At 47.2% G+C, this 14,928-nt stretch overlaps 1 protein-coding gene across 2 annotated transcripts in view; it reads left to right on the top strand.

The window, feature by feature from the left end:
* The first annotated feature begins 11,616 nt into the window (after positions 1 to 11,616).
* Positions 11,617 to 14,928, top strand: part of STARD10 (StAR related lipid transfer domain containing 10) — a 40,180-nt gene continuing 36,868 nt past the window's right edge. The window contains exon 1 of one of the 2 annotated variants that reach the window (XM_081327870.1): positions 11,617 to 12,170. In XM_081327870.1, coding sequence (XP_081183996.1) covers positions 12,009 to 12,170 — 162 coding nt within the window. In that variant the 5' untranslated portion in view covers positions 11,617 to 12,008. The remainder of the gene's footprint in view (positions 12,171 to 14,928) is intronic. The other variant, XM_081327869.1, reaches the window with a different exon arrangement.

The raw sequence follows: 14,928 nt of genomic DNA on the forward strand, positions 1-14,928 counted from the left end.
TAGGGCGGAGCCTCCAATGGCAGTGCGGCAGCGGTCCAGCCTCCGCGAGTTCGAGACCCGAGTGGAGCCCGGTGGGGGGGCGCGATATAGCTGGGGTGGGGGGAACGGTAGCGGACCGCGGGGAAACTACCGTTGGGTGGTTGTAGGAAAGGTGTAATAGCAGAGAATTACTGTCGACTTTAACCCTTCCAACTGTGCGTTGGAAACCACACCAGCCTATGTTTGTCAAGTTGCACAGAGAAGAAGCTTCTGCAAACCTCCACAGTTTGCAACGTTCACCCTCCAAAGCCTTGTGCCACCTGCCTAGAAAAACCAGCTTCTGATAAGCAAAGTCAACAGGGGAAGCCAGATTCGCTGAACGAGTGCAGTGATTCACTTAGCAACCGGGTCAGGAAAGGTTGTAAGATGGGGCAAGACTCACTTAGCAACTGTCTCGCTTAGTAACAGAAGTTCTGGGCTCCGTCGTGGTCGTAAATCAAAGACCACTTGTACTGTTTGTCCCTGTGCTCAATGCCATGTACTAAATAAGTAATAATACCAGCCTCTCTGACCGGGAAGGTTTTTAAATATTATTTATGCATTCGACACACACTGAATATGCAGATGCAAGCAGGTAGTCCTCGGCGGCATCATCATCATCATCTTCATTATCATGTTGGAAGGTACCTTGGAGTTCATCTAGTCCAACCCCCTGCTCAGGCAGGAAACCTATACCATTTCAAACAAATGGCTGTCCAGTCTCTTCTTAAAAACTTCCAGTGTTGGAGCATCCACCACTTCGGGAGGCAAGTCGTTCCACTGGTTAATTGTTCTCACTGTCAGGAGATTTCTCCTTAGTTCCATGTTGCTTCTCTCCTTGAGTAGTTTCCATCCGTTGCTTCTTCTCCTGCCTTCAGGTGCTTTGGGGAATAGCTTGACTCCCTCTCTTTTTTGGGACAGCCCCTGAGATATCGGAAGGCTGCTATCATGTCCCCCCTCATCCTTCTCTTCATTAAACTAGACATTCCCAATTCCAGCAACCGTTTCCTTATATGTTTTAGCCTCCAGTCCCCTAATCCTCTTTGTTGCTCTTCTCTGCCCTCTTTCCAAGAGTCTCAACATCTTTTTTACTTCGTGGGGACCAAAACTGGGTGCCGTATTCCAAGGGTGGCCTTACCAAGTAAATAAATAGAACTCACAAAGGGGAGTGTGGGGGGAGTCAGAATAAAAAACCCAGAGCCTGCGGGACTTTGTTTTTTGAAAAGGGGGCAGGGCTACAGCCGGGATCTTGCAAGTGCTTCTTCCCCCCTCCTCTTTGGGTGAAGAGGGGGGTGTCTGTCCCAGATGTTTTCCTGAGTTATCTATCTTTCTTGGCCGGCCTCAAGCCTTTTATCTGAACGTTGCCTGGGCGGCAGCTCTTCCTCCGATCATTCAAGGCTGTCCTATTCCTCCTGCCAAACATCCCCCCTCTGTTTTCAAAGCCCCTCCCCAGGGCAGTTCAGGGAAGGAGGGCTCCCCATTTTCTAAAGCATGCCAACCAAATGCCAGCTGGCTCTTCTCCCACGCCAGCCTTTTAAGAAGAGGTTAGACAATCGTTTGTCTGAAATGGCACTGGGTCTCCTGCTTGAGCAGGAGGTTAGACTAGAAGACCTCCAGGGTCCCATCTGACTCTGTCATTCTGTTAGCCTCTCCAGCTTGCCTTCCTTCCACGGGGATAGCCCAGCTTCCCCTGCTGCCGAGGGTCTCCTGCCCAGGGCTGACCTGTGTGGGAACAAGCTCTAAGCAAAGGTTGGCCTTTCTGGGACGTGGGGAAGAGGGATGGCCAGCTCAGAATAGGGTGGAATAGAACAGAATAGAATAGAATAGAATAGAAACAGAACACAACAGATTAGAAATACAGAATAGAATAGAGTAGAATAGAATAGAATAGAATTACACAACAGAAGAGAAATACAGAACAGAAGAGAAATACAAAACAACAGAACAGAATAGAATATGAACAGAACACAACACATTAGAAATACAGAATAGAATAGAGTAGAATAGAATAGAATAGAATAGAATTACACAACAGAAGAGAAATACAGAACAGAAGAGAAATACAAAACAACAGAACAGAATAGAATATGAACAGAACACAACACATTAGAAATACAGAATAGAATAGAGTAGAATAGAATAGAATAGAATTACACAACAGAAGAGAAATACAGAACAGAAGAGAAATACAAAACAACAGAACAGAATAGAATATGAACAGAACACAACACATTAGAAAGATAGAATAGAATAGAGTAGAATAGAATAGAATAGAATTACAGAACAGAACAGAATAGAATATAATAGAAATACAGAACAGAACAGAAATACAGAACAACAGAACAGAACAGAATAAAAACTTTATTGTCACTTTAAATGTACACTAATCAGCATACATTAAAATGAAATTGTGTTGCATTCAGCTCTCAAAAAAATACCCTTATGCACACCTGCACACACACACACACAAACACCCACGACACAGAGAAACATCACAGTCTAGTTCATTTCCTTGCCCGTTTTTCCCCTGAGAAGGACGATGGCCCTCCAAGCACAAATAAAGCCGCAGAGCTGGTAGAGCAGTCAGAGCGCAGGTGTAACGACATCCGTGCCAGGTTCAGAGCGCTCTAATATCTGGGCCAGCGATCCCTCTTGGGAGCGAGGGAAGAAGGAGGGAGGGAAGGAAGGAAGGAAAGAAAGGAGGGAGGGAAGGAGGGGGAGAAAGTAGGAAGGAGGGAGGGAAGGAAGGAAGGAAAGAGATGGGAGGGAGGGAAGGAAGAAGGGAGATGGGAGGGAAGAAGGAAGGAAGGAGGGATGAGGGAGGGAAGGAAGGAAGGAAAGAAAAAGGAAGGAAGGAAGGAGAGAGAGAAATACAGTGTTTGGCTGTCTGGAAGGAGGAGGAAATGATCAGCCCCCTGGCTGGCAGGAACGCCCTCCTGAACCTCCAGATGCTTGGGACCCCAACTCCCATGCTGCCCAGCCAGCCCTGCTCATCTGCTGAGGTGTTGGGAGGGAAAACAGCTAGTCGTTCCTTTAGCTGCCCCCCCCAGCCCCCCCCAAGCCCTCTCGGCATAAAAAACCCGGCTGTCTGTCATATATTGTTGTCGGCTAAAGCAGCTGCCTTTCCAGTCAAGCAGGGCCTGGCCAGCCGCAGGGGAAAGGAAGGGGGGGCTGCACATGTGTGCAGAGCACCCCGTGGCCACAGGCACACCACAGGCACACCAGCAGGCATGTGCTCTGCACCTCGGCTGTGGCGGAGAGCTTGGCTGCGCCCCTGCGTGACTCATCCCTCCAGCCTCTGGGCTGCTCCCTCCCCATCTGTCCATGTTTACAGGCGCCGGTTGGCATCCAGACCGTGTTTCTCCTCCTCGGCCTCCCCCGCCTGCCCCAGCAGGGAAACAAACATTGGCAGGCAGAGACGGTGTGTGTGTGTGTGTGTGTGTGTGTGTGTGTGTAGCCTCAGTGCCTGGAGCCCAACAAAAGGAGCTGCGGTGGGTCTTCCTTCTGGGACCCTTTGATGTGTCCAGCAGTGAATCACAGAATCATAGAGTCCTAGGCCTGCAAGGGACCTTGGAGGTCTTCTAGTCCAACCCCTGCTCGAGCAGGACACCCAGTACGATTCTGGACAAGCGGTTTGTCTAATCTTTTCTTGAAAATCTCCAGTGATGGAGCACCCACAACTTCGGAAGGCTGTCAGCTCTGTCTACAGTCTGTCTGTCTATCTCCATCCATCCACCCATCCGCCATCTATCTGTCTGTCTGTCTGATTTATCTATGTCTATCTCTTTATCATTCATCTATCATCTATCTATCTTCATCCATCTTCATCTATTTTCATCCTTCTCCATCTATCTGTCTATCTGTCTGTCTATCTATCTATCTATCTATCTATCTATCTATCTATCTATCTATCTATCTATCTATCTATCTATCTATCTATCTATCTATATCTATATCTATCTATCTATCTATCTATCTATCTCTATCTACCTAACTTTATCTATCTATCTATCTATCTATCTATCTATCTATCTATCTATCTATCTATCTATCTATCTATCTATCTATCTATCTATCATCTCTATCTATCTATCTCTATCTACCTAACTTTATCTATCTATCTATCTATCTATCTATCTATCTATCTATCATCATCATCCTACCTTTGTCTGTCTCTGTCTGTCTATCTATCTATCTATCTATCTATCTATCTATCTATCTATCTATCTATCTATCATCATCATCCTACCTTTGTCTCTGTCTATCTATCTATCTATCTATCTATCTATCTATCTATCTATCCATCCATCCATCCATCCACCTATCTACCTATATTTATATGCTATAACTTTGTCTATATCTATCTGCCTCCCTGCCTGCCTACCTACCTATTTTCATCTATCTATCTATCTATCTATCTATCTATCTATCTATCTATCTATCTATCCATCCATCCATCCATCCATCCATCCACCTACCTATATTTATATGCTATAACTTTGTCTATATCTATCTGCCTCCCTGCCTGCCTACCTACCTATTTTCATCTATCTATCTATCTATCTATCTATCTATCTATCTATCTATCTATCTATCTATCTATCTATCTATCTATCTATCTAGCTATCTATCTAGCTATCTATCTCTATCTATTTTCATCCATCTTCATCCATCCATCCATGCCTCCATCTACCTTTTATGACTTGTGGACTTCAACTCCCAGAATTCCCTAGCCAGGCACGCTGGCTGAGGAATTCTGGGAGTTGAAGTCCACTCCTCTTAAAGTCTATATCAGGGGTCTTCAGACGTGGCCCCTTTATGACTTGTGGACTTCAACTCCCAGAATTCCCCAGCCAGGCACGCTGGCTGAGGAATTCTGGGAGTTGAAGTCCACTCCTCTTAAAGTCTATATCAGGGGTCTTCAGACTTGGCCCTTTTATGACTTGTGGACTTCAACTCCCAGAATTCCCCAGCCAGGCACGCTGGCTGAGGAATTCTGGGAGTTGAAGTCCACTCCTCTTAAAGTCTATATCAGGGGTCTTCAAACTTGGCCCTTTTATGACTTGTGGACTTCAACTCCCAGAATTCCCCAGCCAGGCACGCTGGCTGGGGAATTCTGGGAGTTGAAGTCCACAAGTCATAAAAGGGCCACATGTGAAGACCCCTGAACTGAACTAAACTATAAACTCAACTCAACTAAACTAGATAGCCCTTGACTTAACAACCACCCATTTAGTGACTGTTCGAACTTACAATGGCCCGGAAAAGAGGAAATTATAACTGTTTTTCACACTTAATGACCGTTGCAGCCTCCCCATGGTCATGTGATCAACATTCGGACACTTGCAAACTGGCATGTATTTAGGAGGGTCGCAGGTTCATGTGATCCCTTTTTGCGACTTTCCGACTAACAAAGTTAGTGGGGAAGCGAGATTCACTTAACCACCGTGTGACCAACTTAAGAAGTGCAGTGATTCACTTAACAACTGTGGCAAGAAATGGTGTAGAATGGGACAAAACTCACTTAAGAACTGACTCACTTAGCAATGGAAACTTTGGGCTCAATTGCGGTCGTATGTCGAGGACTACCTGTGTGCAGTAGCATGGTGAGCATCCAAAACTAAAAAACTAAAGCTCCCCGAAGTGACCTGGACGAATGCACCCCTCTAGAAATTGAGGATGCTTGAAAAATAAAATATATAGAATAGAATAGAATTACAGAATGGGATAGAAATAGAAATAGAAATACTGTAAGAATAGAAATAAGAATAGAATAGAATAGAATAGAATAGAATAGAATAGAATAGAATAGAATAGAATAGAATAGAATAGAATAGAATAGAATAGAATAGAATAGAATAGATTAGATATTGGAATATAGAATAGAATAGAATAGAATAGAATAGAATAGAATAGAATAGAATAGAATAGAATAGAATAGAAAATATGGAATAGAATAGAATAGAATAGAATAGAATAGAATAGAATAGAATAGAATAGAATAGAATAGAATAGATATTGGAATATAGAATAGAATAGAATAGAATAGAATAGAATAGAATAGAATAGAATAGAATAGAATAGAATAGAATAGAATAGGAATAGAATAGAATAGAATAGAATAGAATAGAATAGAATAGAATAGAATAGAAATATGGAATAAGAATAGAATAGAATAGAATAGAATAGAATAGAATAGAATAGAATAGAATAGAATAGAAATATGGAATAAGGATAGAATAGAATAGAATAGAATAGAATAGAATAGAATAGAATAGAATAGAAATATGGAATAAGGATAGAATAGAATAGAATAGAATAGAATAGAATAGAATAGAATAGAATAGAATAGAATAGAATAGAACAGAATAGAAATATGGAATAAGGATAGAATAGAATAGAATAGAATAGAATAGAATAGAATAGAATAGAATAGAATAGAATAGAATAGAATAGAATAGAAATATGGAATAAGGATAGAATAGAATAGAATAGAATAGAATAGAATAGAATAGAATAGAATAGAATAGAATAGAATAGAATAGAATAGAATAGAATAGAATAGAAAATATGGAATGGAATGGAATAATAAAATACAGAATAGAATAGAATTGAATAGAATAGAATAGAAATACAGAACGGAATGGAATAGAATAGAACAGAACAGAACAGAAAAGAACAGAATAGAAATATAGACTAGAACAGATATGGAATAGAATAGAATAGATACGGAATGGAATGGAATTGAATGGAATGGACTAGACTAGACTAGACTAGACTAGAATAAAGAAGAGAACAGAACAGAATAGAATAAGAACAGGACAGAACAGAACAGAACAGAATAAGAACAGAACAGAAGAGAAAAGAACAGAAATATAAAATAGAACAGATATAGAATAGAATAGAATAAAAAATAGAAAATAGAATAGAAAATAGAATGGAACAAAATGGGTGTGTGTGTGTGTGTGTGTGTGTGTGTGTGTGTGTGTGTCCACCAGCTTTGTCCTGGTGGCTCCCCTGAACCTCGGGGTTTTGTTATGAACCTAGACAGCGATTCATTTATTCCAAACTGCACAATTTGGTCACTGCACTCAGACCATTTTCGGCACGGCGTTTCTCCAGAGGGAGCCGATCCTCGGAAAGCCGCGTTGCCAAGGAACCGAGGAGATTCCACTCTGTAGCATCAACTCGGCAGGCCTGGAAGACGCAGGGAGAGACTCTGGGAGAATTGCCCCACAAAACAGTGCATGAGGACAGGCACTCTCCCCTGGCTGTGGTTCCCCCAGAGAGCTGGCTAAGTGCCGAATAAGCGAGTTGGGCTTTAATGTGCAATAATAATTTCCTGGTTTTGGCTGCGGGAGATCAATCCGGCTGTGGACCGTCAGCAAATTCTGCAAAATAGGCTTGGCACAGGATTGGTTTGCAGCCTGAACTGGGACGAGGCTCATCCTGTCTCTCTCCGGTCTCCCCGTGGGTGTTTGTGTGGGGGCCTTCTTGGGCCAGTCTTCGGGGGGGGGAGGGCTGGAGAGTCGCAGCATCCATGCGCCACAGCCGCAACAGGACCTGCCTGCAGAAAGAAAATGAAGGCTGCTTGCGAACCACAGCACCATTTGGGGCCCTTCCTGGAGAGGACTGCGCACGGGGAGGAAGGGGTTAACCACCTTTGGGATTTGGGGGGTCTCAACCCCAGGATGCTGCTCTCTTCTTGGCTCTCCTAAATATGTTGTATTTCTAGTCTCTGGGTTAGCATTTCTCAACCTCTGCAACTTTAAGAGGCCTGGACTTCAACACCCAAAATTCCCCAGGGGTAGGCAACCTCGGCTCTTTTATGACTCGTGGACTTCAACTCCCAGAACTCTGGGAGTTGAAGTCCACGAGTCATAATAGAGCCGAGGTTGCCTACCCCATCATTTATACATCAAATTTGTACGCCACCCGTCTGTCACGAGTTACTCTGGGGGTGGGGTATCACACCCATATAAAAACAGGTAGTCCCCGACTTACGACCACAGTTGAGCACCAGATTGCTAAGCGAGATAGTTGTTAAGCGAGTCTTGCCCCATTTTACGACCTTTCTTGATAGATGCCACAGTTGTTAACTGAATTGCTGCAGGTGCTAAGCTAGCAACAGTGTTGTTAAGTGGATCTGGCTTGTCGGACGGTCACAAAAGGGGATCATGTGACACACACACACACACACCCCACAATACACTGCAGCCGTCAGAAGTACGTGCCAGTTGCCAAGTGTCTGGATTTTGATCACATGACCATGGACATGCTCAAAGTCACCGGGTTGGCTTTCATGCCTAAGGCGGGACTAGAACTCCCCGTCTCCTGATTTCTATACCAGCACCATCCTAAACTATTACATCACCCTGGCTCTTAATTTAATATTTCAAAATGAATATATATTTGACTGCTGGCTCTTGGCTCTGCGTCTTTCCTCCTTGTCCTCCGTAAGGCGCCGGGTACAAAGCCACGCTCCAACTTCCCTGAGCATTTTGCACAGAGGAGGAAGGAAGTGCCCCTCCTGCCTCGCATGTGGTGGCCATGGGGGTTTCGTGGCCTCGCCTGCCCGTCCTTCCTCTTTTCTGCCCAGCCAGGAGGAAGCTGGTTTGTTTTCCCTGGGCAAACACTCCACCGGCCCGGAATGGCCGGGCTTCCGGGTAGGACCAGCCCCCCCCTGCATCCGGCCCTGCTCCCGGGGTGCTTCCCTCCTCCCACAGCTTGCTTTATACTTGCTCCCCTTCTTACGAAACACCTTTTGCTGTTTCCGCTGAAAAGTGGCTATGGACCGTCCGAATCGGTGCCTGGGTTTGGCTTCTGCGGGTTACCGGAGCTTTCGTGCTGGTGCCACGGAGAGATAGAGGAAGTGCACCCACTCTGGACGTGGGTCTCGTACAGCCATGATGACGTTACCTAGTTGGGTCGTGAGATGTCTACAAGGAAGCAATCACAGACCATCAAGGACCTCTAGTGCTCCTCCTCCTCCTCCTCTCTGCAAACAGACACCTCTCCCTCCTAGCACTGATGTTGTTCCCTAGTTGGGTCATGAAACGTCTTGCAAGAAAGTCACCAAGCACCAAGGACCCCTCCTCCTCCTCCTCCTCCTCCTCCTCCTCCTTCTTCTCCTTCTTCTCCTTCTCCTTCTTCTTCTTCTTCTTCTCCTTCTTCTTCTTCTTCTTCCTCCTCCTCCTCCTCCCCCCTCCTCCTCCTCCTTCTTCTTCTTCCTCCTCCTCCTCGCCTCTTCATCTTCTCCTCCTACCCTCTTCTCTTCCTCCTCCTCCTTCTTCCCCTCCCCTCTTCTTCTTCCTCATCTTCTCCTCCTCCCCTTCTTCTTCTTCTTCTTCTTCTTCTTCTTCTTCTTCTTCTCCTTCTTCTTCTTCTCCTCCTCCTCCTCCTCCTCTTCTCCTCCTCCTCCTCCTCTTCTTCTTCCTCCCCCTCCCCTCTTCTTCTTCCTCATCTTCTCCTCCCCCCCTCCTCCTCCTCCTCCTCCTTCTTCCTCCTCCTCCTCCTCGCCTCTTCTTCATCTTCTCCTCCTCCTCCTCCTCTTCTCCTCCTTCTTCCTCCTCCCCCTCCTTCTTCCTCCTCCCCCTCCCCTCTTCTTCTTCCTCATCTTTTCCTCCTCCCCTCCTCCTCTTCTTCTTCTTCCTCCCCCTCCCCTCTTCTTCTTCTTCTTCCTCATCTTCTCCTCCTCCCCTCCTCTTCTTCTCCTCCTCCTCCTCCTCCTCCCAAACCCCTCTCCCTTCTAGCACTGATAACGTTACCTACCAGGGTAATGAGATGCCTTAAAAAACCAACCAAGCTGAGAGAGCTCCAGAGCCTACGCAGTTCAGCCCTGAGCTGCAGAGTTGCTCCTTTATCCGTGGGTCTCACACGGTCCACACAATATGGGATGGGCTCTTGGTCCAAATCAGACAGACGGAATCCATGGTTCAAGTTATCCGGAAAGCATTTCTGGAGGAATCTTCTCCAGAAAGTTTAGTCATCACTTTACAATCATTCATTTAACGAACGTTACAACGCCACCAAAGAAAGTGACTTAAGTCCTCACAATTATGGCCATCGCAGCATCCTAATGTCACACCGTCAAAATGTGGGTGCCTAGCAACCGGCACATATTTGCAATGGTTGCAGCTTTCCGACATCCCTGATCTCTATTGGTGACTGGCCCATCTGGCTTTTTGACAAGCAAAGTCAATGTGTGTGGGGGGGGGACGTCTGATTTGCTTAAGGACCATGTGATTCACTTAACAACCACGGCAGGAAAAAAATGTCCTAAGTGAGCGCAACTCACTTAACCACCTTGCTAAGCCATGAAAATTGTGGTGCTAAATTGTGCTTGTATGTCGAGGACTATCTGACAGGATGTTTGGGGAAAAAATGAGAATTTCCAGTCGCAAAGTGTAGAAAATCAATAGAAAAGCACAACAGGCCATTAAAAACAAAGCTAATCAATGCAAAATACAAAAGGAGGCTCTTACTCAGAGGCCTTCAAATTTGGCCCTTTGATGACTTGTGGACTTCAACTCCCAGAGTTCCTCAGCCAGACACACTGTGTTTGGCTGAGGAACTCTGGGAGTTGAAGTCCACAAGTCATCAAAGGCCCAAGTTGGAAGACCTGTCTTAAATCTACCAAACAAAATGGAGGCTGGCTGAGGAATTCTGGGAGTTGAAGTCCACAAGTCATCAAAGGGCCAAGTCTGAAGACCCCTTGCTCTGTTTGATGGACGTTTGTACTGTTGTTAGCCATTTGCCTGCCATGTCAATTTTACCAATAAACCAATAAAACTCAGCGGGAGCCTCTGCATTGATTACAAATAAACAAATAGACCAAGTGGGTCAATTTCTGGGCAACTGCGGCTGAACCCACAGGAAACCGCAAAATACAGGGTGTCCTCTACTTATGACCACCACGGAGCCCAAAATTCCTGTTGCTAAGACCACTGTTGAATGAAATTTGCCCCTTCCTTGCCACAGTTGAGGGGACCTCTGCAGTCATTCTGCCAGTCGGATGGTTGTTAAGCGAATCTGGCTTTCCCCCTCCCCCCAGGGACACAGCGACCGTCATAAATCTGAGTCGGTTGCCCATTTTGATCAAGTCACCAGGGGGGAATGCTGCAACGGTCGGAAAGGTGAAAGCGGTCATAAGTCGCTTTTCCAGTGCCCTCATCACTTCACGCCGTCACTAAGTGAGCTGTCATAAATTGAGGACTCCCTGTAAGCCGGTTTCGACCCGCTCTGCTAGGGCTGAACCCGGCAGGCGACCTCTCCGCCAAGGGAGGGGGAGAAGTCCGGGTGGCCGCGCTGCCCTCTTGCCTCGGCCGTGGAACACGGGCGAGGGGTCCGCAAGCATCCCGCCCCGTTCCCCGCCGAACGTGTGAATGCAACGGGTCGCGCGTTTGCCGGACGGGAGGGCCTCGCGGGGGTCCGGAGCCCGCGGGCCGCCTGCTTGGGGAAGGCGGCCGCCCGCAGAGCGACGGTAGGACCCAGCAGACACCGGCGGCGCCCGGGGAGGCCGGGGCGGGCCGGCTTGCCGCTGCTCCCGCGCCGCATCCCGGCAGAGGCGAGCTTCCCCGGCCGCCGCTCTGCAGCTGCTCCCGGGCCACCTCCGCCCAGCCCGGCTGCGGAGCCCGGTCCGGTCCGGAGGGAAGCCGGAGGAAGAGGAGGAAGGAGGGAAGGAAAAAGAGGAGGAAGAGGAGGAGGAAGGAGGGGAAGAGGAGGAGGAGGGGGAGGAGGAAGAGGAGGGCCCGCGGCGGCTCACCTGCGCCGTGACTCACCTGTCCGCTTGGCCGCCCGCCAACGCCACGCCAGTCCGCCCCGACTCGGCCAGAGAGCGCAGGCGGCGCCCCGACGTGCGCCCACCAGACACGCATCTCGGGCCGTCTGCCTCTCCCGGCCCGCCTGCCCCTTCCTCCTCCTCCTCCTCCTCCTCTTCGGCTTCCCCAGCCCGGGGGTCTCCGGCGGGGGGTCTCCGGCGCGGGGGCGGCATGTCCGGCCGGGAGAGCGTGCAGATCCCGGACGATCGCGACTTCGATCAATTCCGCACGGAATGCAACTCGGAAGCCGGCTGGCACCTGACCTACCACCGCTCCGGGATCGCCGTCTGGATTCAGATGCTGGAGGCGGAGAAGTCGCTGCACAAGATCAAGGTAAGCCCAGAGCCCCCTCCTCTCCCATGTCCCCCCTCCCCTTTTTTGGGGGGTGGTGGTCCTCGAGCTACCTTGCTGGCCAAGCTTCAGACTGACCGGGTTTTGGGGTGCAAAGGCAGGGCTGGGTTGGGGACTGACCAACTCCAGAGTTTGTGGGGAGCAGGCTGGGGGGCGGTTTCTGGTCAAGCCCCCTGCCCCACCCGCTTTCTCGCAGCCCCTTGGCGGGGTGACGGGCTCTGAGGATCTCGGGCTGCCGGACGGGGGTGTCCTTCATCGGCCGCTGTGGTCAGCTGGGGCCGGAAGAGGAAGGCTGCATCTGTGCTGGGGGGGGGCTTGGGGGGGGGCTATAGGCCTTCTGGGTTATCCTGGCACCCCAAAAACCAGGATGGGATTTTGGCAGACTTTGCGAATGAAGGTTTATTTGTATACAAGAGGAAAAACAACCTGCCGTTTGGGAAGCCGGAGCGAAACCTGTCAGTTGACATTTTACATAGAAAGCCAGTTCCAATACAGGCCGTCTCCCACTTAACAACCGTTCGTTTAGTGACCATTCAAAGTTACAACAGCACTGAACAAAGGGCAGTTATGACCTTTCCCCCAGGATCACGTGCTCAAAGTGCAAACATTTGGCAGTTGACTCACCTTTAAGACCGTCGCCGTGTCCCAGGGTCAAGCGATCCCCTTTTGCAACCTTCTGACACGCGAAGTCAATGGCAAAGCCAGATTCACTGCAGTGATTCACTTAACAACTGCAGCAAGGAAAGTCATAAAGTGGGGCAAAACTCAAACCACCCGTCTCGCTTAGCAACGGAAATTTTGGCCACCGTTGTGGTTGTAAGCCGAGGACTGCCTGTGTCATTTCCCCAGAGAGAGAAAATAGGGTGCGTTCGTGTGTTGGAGGGTGTGTTTGTGTATGTACACACACTGGCTGGGAGAAACTTGAATTAGAAGAAGGGTCTCAAAACCTGGCCCTTTGATGACTCGTGGTTACGCGTGGCTGGCTGAGGAATTCTGGGAGTTGAAGTCCACAAGTCATCAAAGGGCTGAGTCTGAAGACCCCTGAATTGGAACTGGTTTGGTTCAAGGGCGAAAGTTTTCCCAGGATTCTCTCTCGAATGGCAGCTGAGGAGCAGAATTCTGAATACAGGTTGCGCCCCACGTACAACAGCTCATTTAGCGACCGTTCCAAGTTACAAAGGCAGTGAAAAAAGTGACTTACGACCCTTTTTCACACTTTGCAGCATCCCCAGGATCATGTCATCCAAATTCAGACGCTTGGCAAATGTCTCGTATTTATTTATTTATTTATTTTATTTGATTTGATTTGATTTGTATACCGCCCTTCTCCCGAAGGACTCAGGGCGGTGAACAGGGACATAAATATCAAAGTGCCCAAATACAGAAATTGAAAACAAATTAAACCCTAGTGCCCAAATGCAGAAGATAAATTACATTAAAACAATAATTAAAACAAAACCCATCAGCCATTTATGATGGCTGCAGTGTCCCAGGGTCATGGAATCCGCTTTTGCAACTTTCTGACACGCAAAGTCAGTGGGGAAAAGTGATTCACTTAGCTAACCAAGGAGAGAAGCAACCCAGAAATAAGGAGAAATTTCCTGACAGTGAGAACAATTAACCAGTGGAACCACCTGCCTCCAGAAGTTGTGAATGCTCCAACACTGGAGGTTTTTAAGAAGAGACTGGACAGCCATTTGTCTGAAATGGTATGGGGTTTCCTGCCTGAGCAGGGGGTTGGACTAGATGATGATGATGATGATGATGATGATGATGATGATAATAATAATAATAATAATAATAATAATAATAATAATAATAATAATAGATGAAGAAGAAGAAGAAGAAGAAGAAGAATGTTGAAAGGGAATCTTGGAGGTCATCTAGTCCAATCCCCTGCTCAGATGACCTCCAAGTTCCCTTCCACCTTTATTATTATTATTATTATTATTATTATTATTATTGTTGTTGTTGTTGTTGTTGTTGTTGTTGTTGTTGTTATTATTGTTATTACAACAGGGTTACTAACTTAGCAAGTGCAGTGATTCACTTAACAAGATTTTAGATAACCTTTATTGTCCTTTTTTTTACTGTGGGCCCAACAGCCCACGTTAAAAATGAAATTTAGTTGCTTGCTCTCAAAGTGCACACATACATAATACACATTTAAACCTACTATATACAACTTATGTACAGACCTACCCCCTTACATGTAACTAACATGTAAAAATGAATCACTGTCCTATCTTGAATGCAGAATGGAAGGAGGACTGTGGCAAGATAGGTCATAAAATGGGGCACGACCCCCTTAAGAAACGTCTCACTTAAGAACAGAATTTTGGGGTCCAGTTGTGGTTGTAAATCAGGGACTTACCTGCATTGAGCAATTTCCTACTGTAATACTGCAGCGTTATGGAGCAGGGGACGTGTCCATGTGACGCATCTCACCAAAAAAACTAGGTTAACCAAAGCAAATGCTTGGTTCTGGTGTTATTCAAGGCCCACCTAGGTGGACGGTGCTTAACATGATGGCCTACCTTGGGCCCCCTACTCTAGTCAACCAAAACCTGGATTTCCACCACCCAACCAGGCCAGAACTATCCATTTTAGCCTAGTTTAGCCTGTAACACAAACCTGGCCTTTGCAAACGTGCTCCAGTTCTGGCTTTGGAGAGAGTTGTGGTTGCATCGTTCACGGGCTTATTTCAACGTCTGGGCTGTCGGACCTTCCCTTGGAGGTT

This window comes from Vipera berus (assembly GCF_964194415.1).
Source record: "Vipera berus genome assembly, chromosome: 4".
In the NCBI taxonomy this organism is placed as follows: domain Eukaryota; kingdom Metazoa; phylum Chordata; class Lepidosauria; order Squamata; family Viperidae; genus Vipera; species Vipera berus.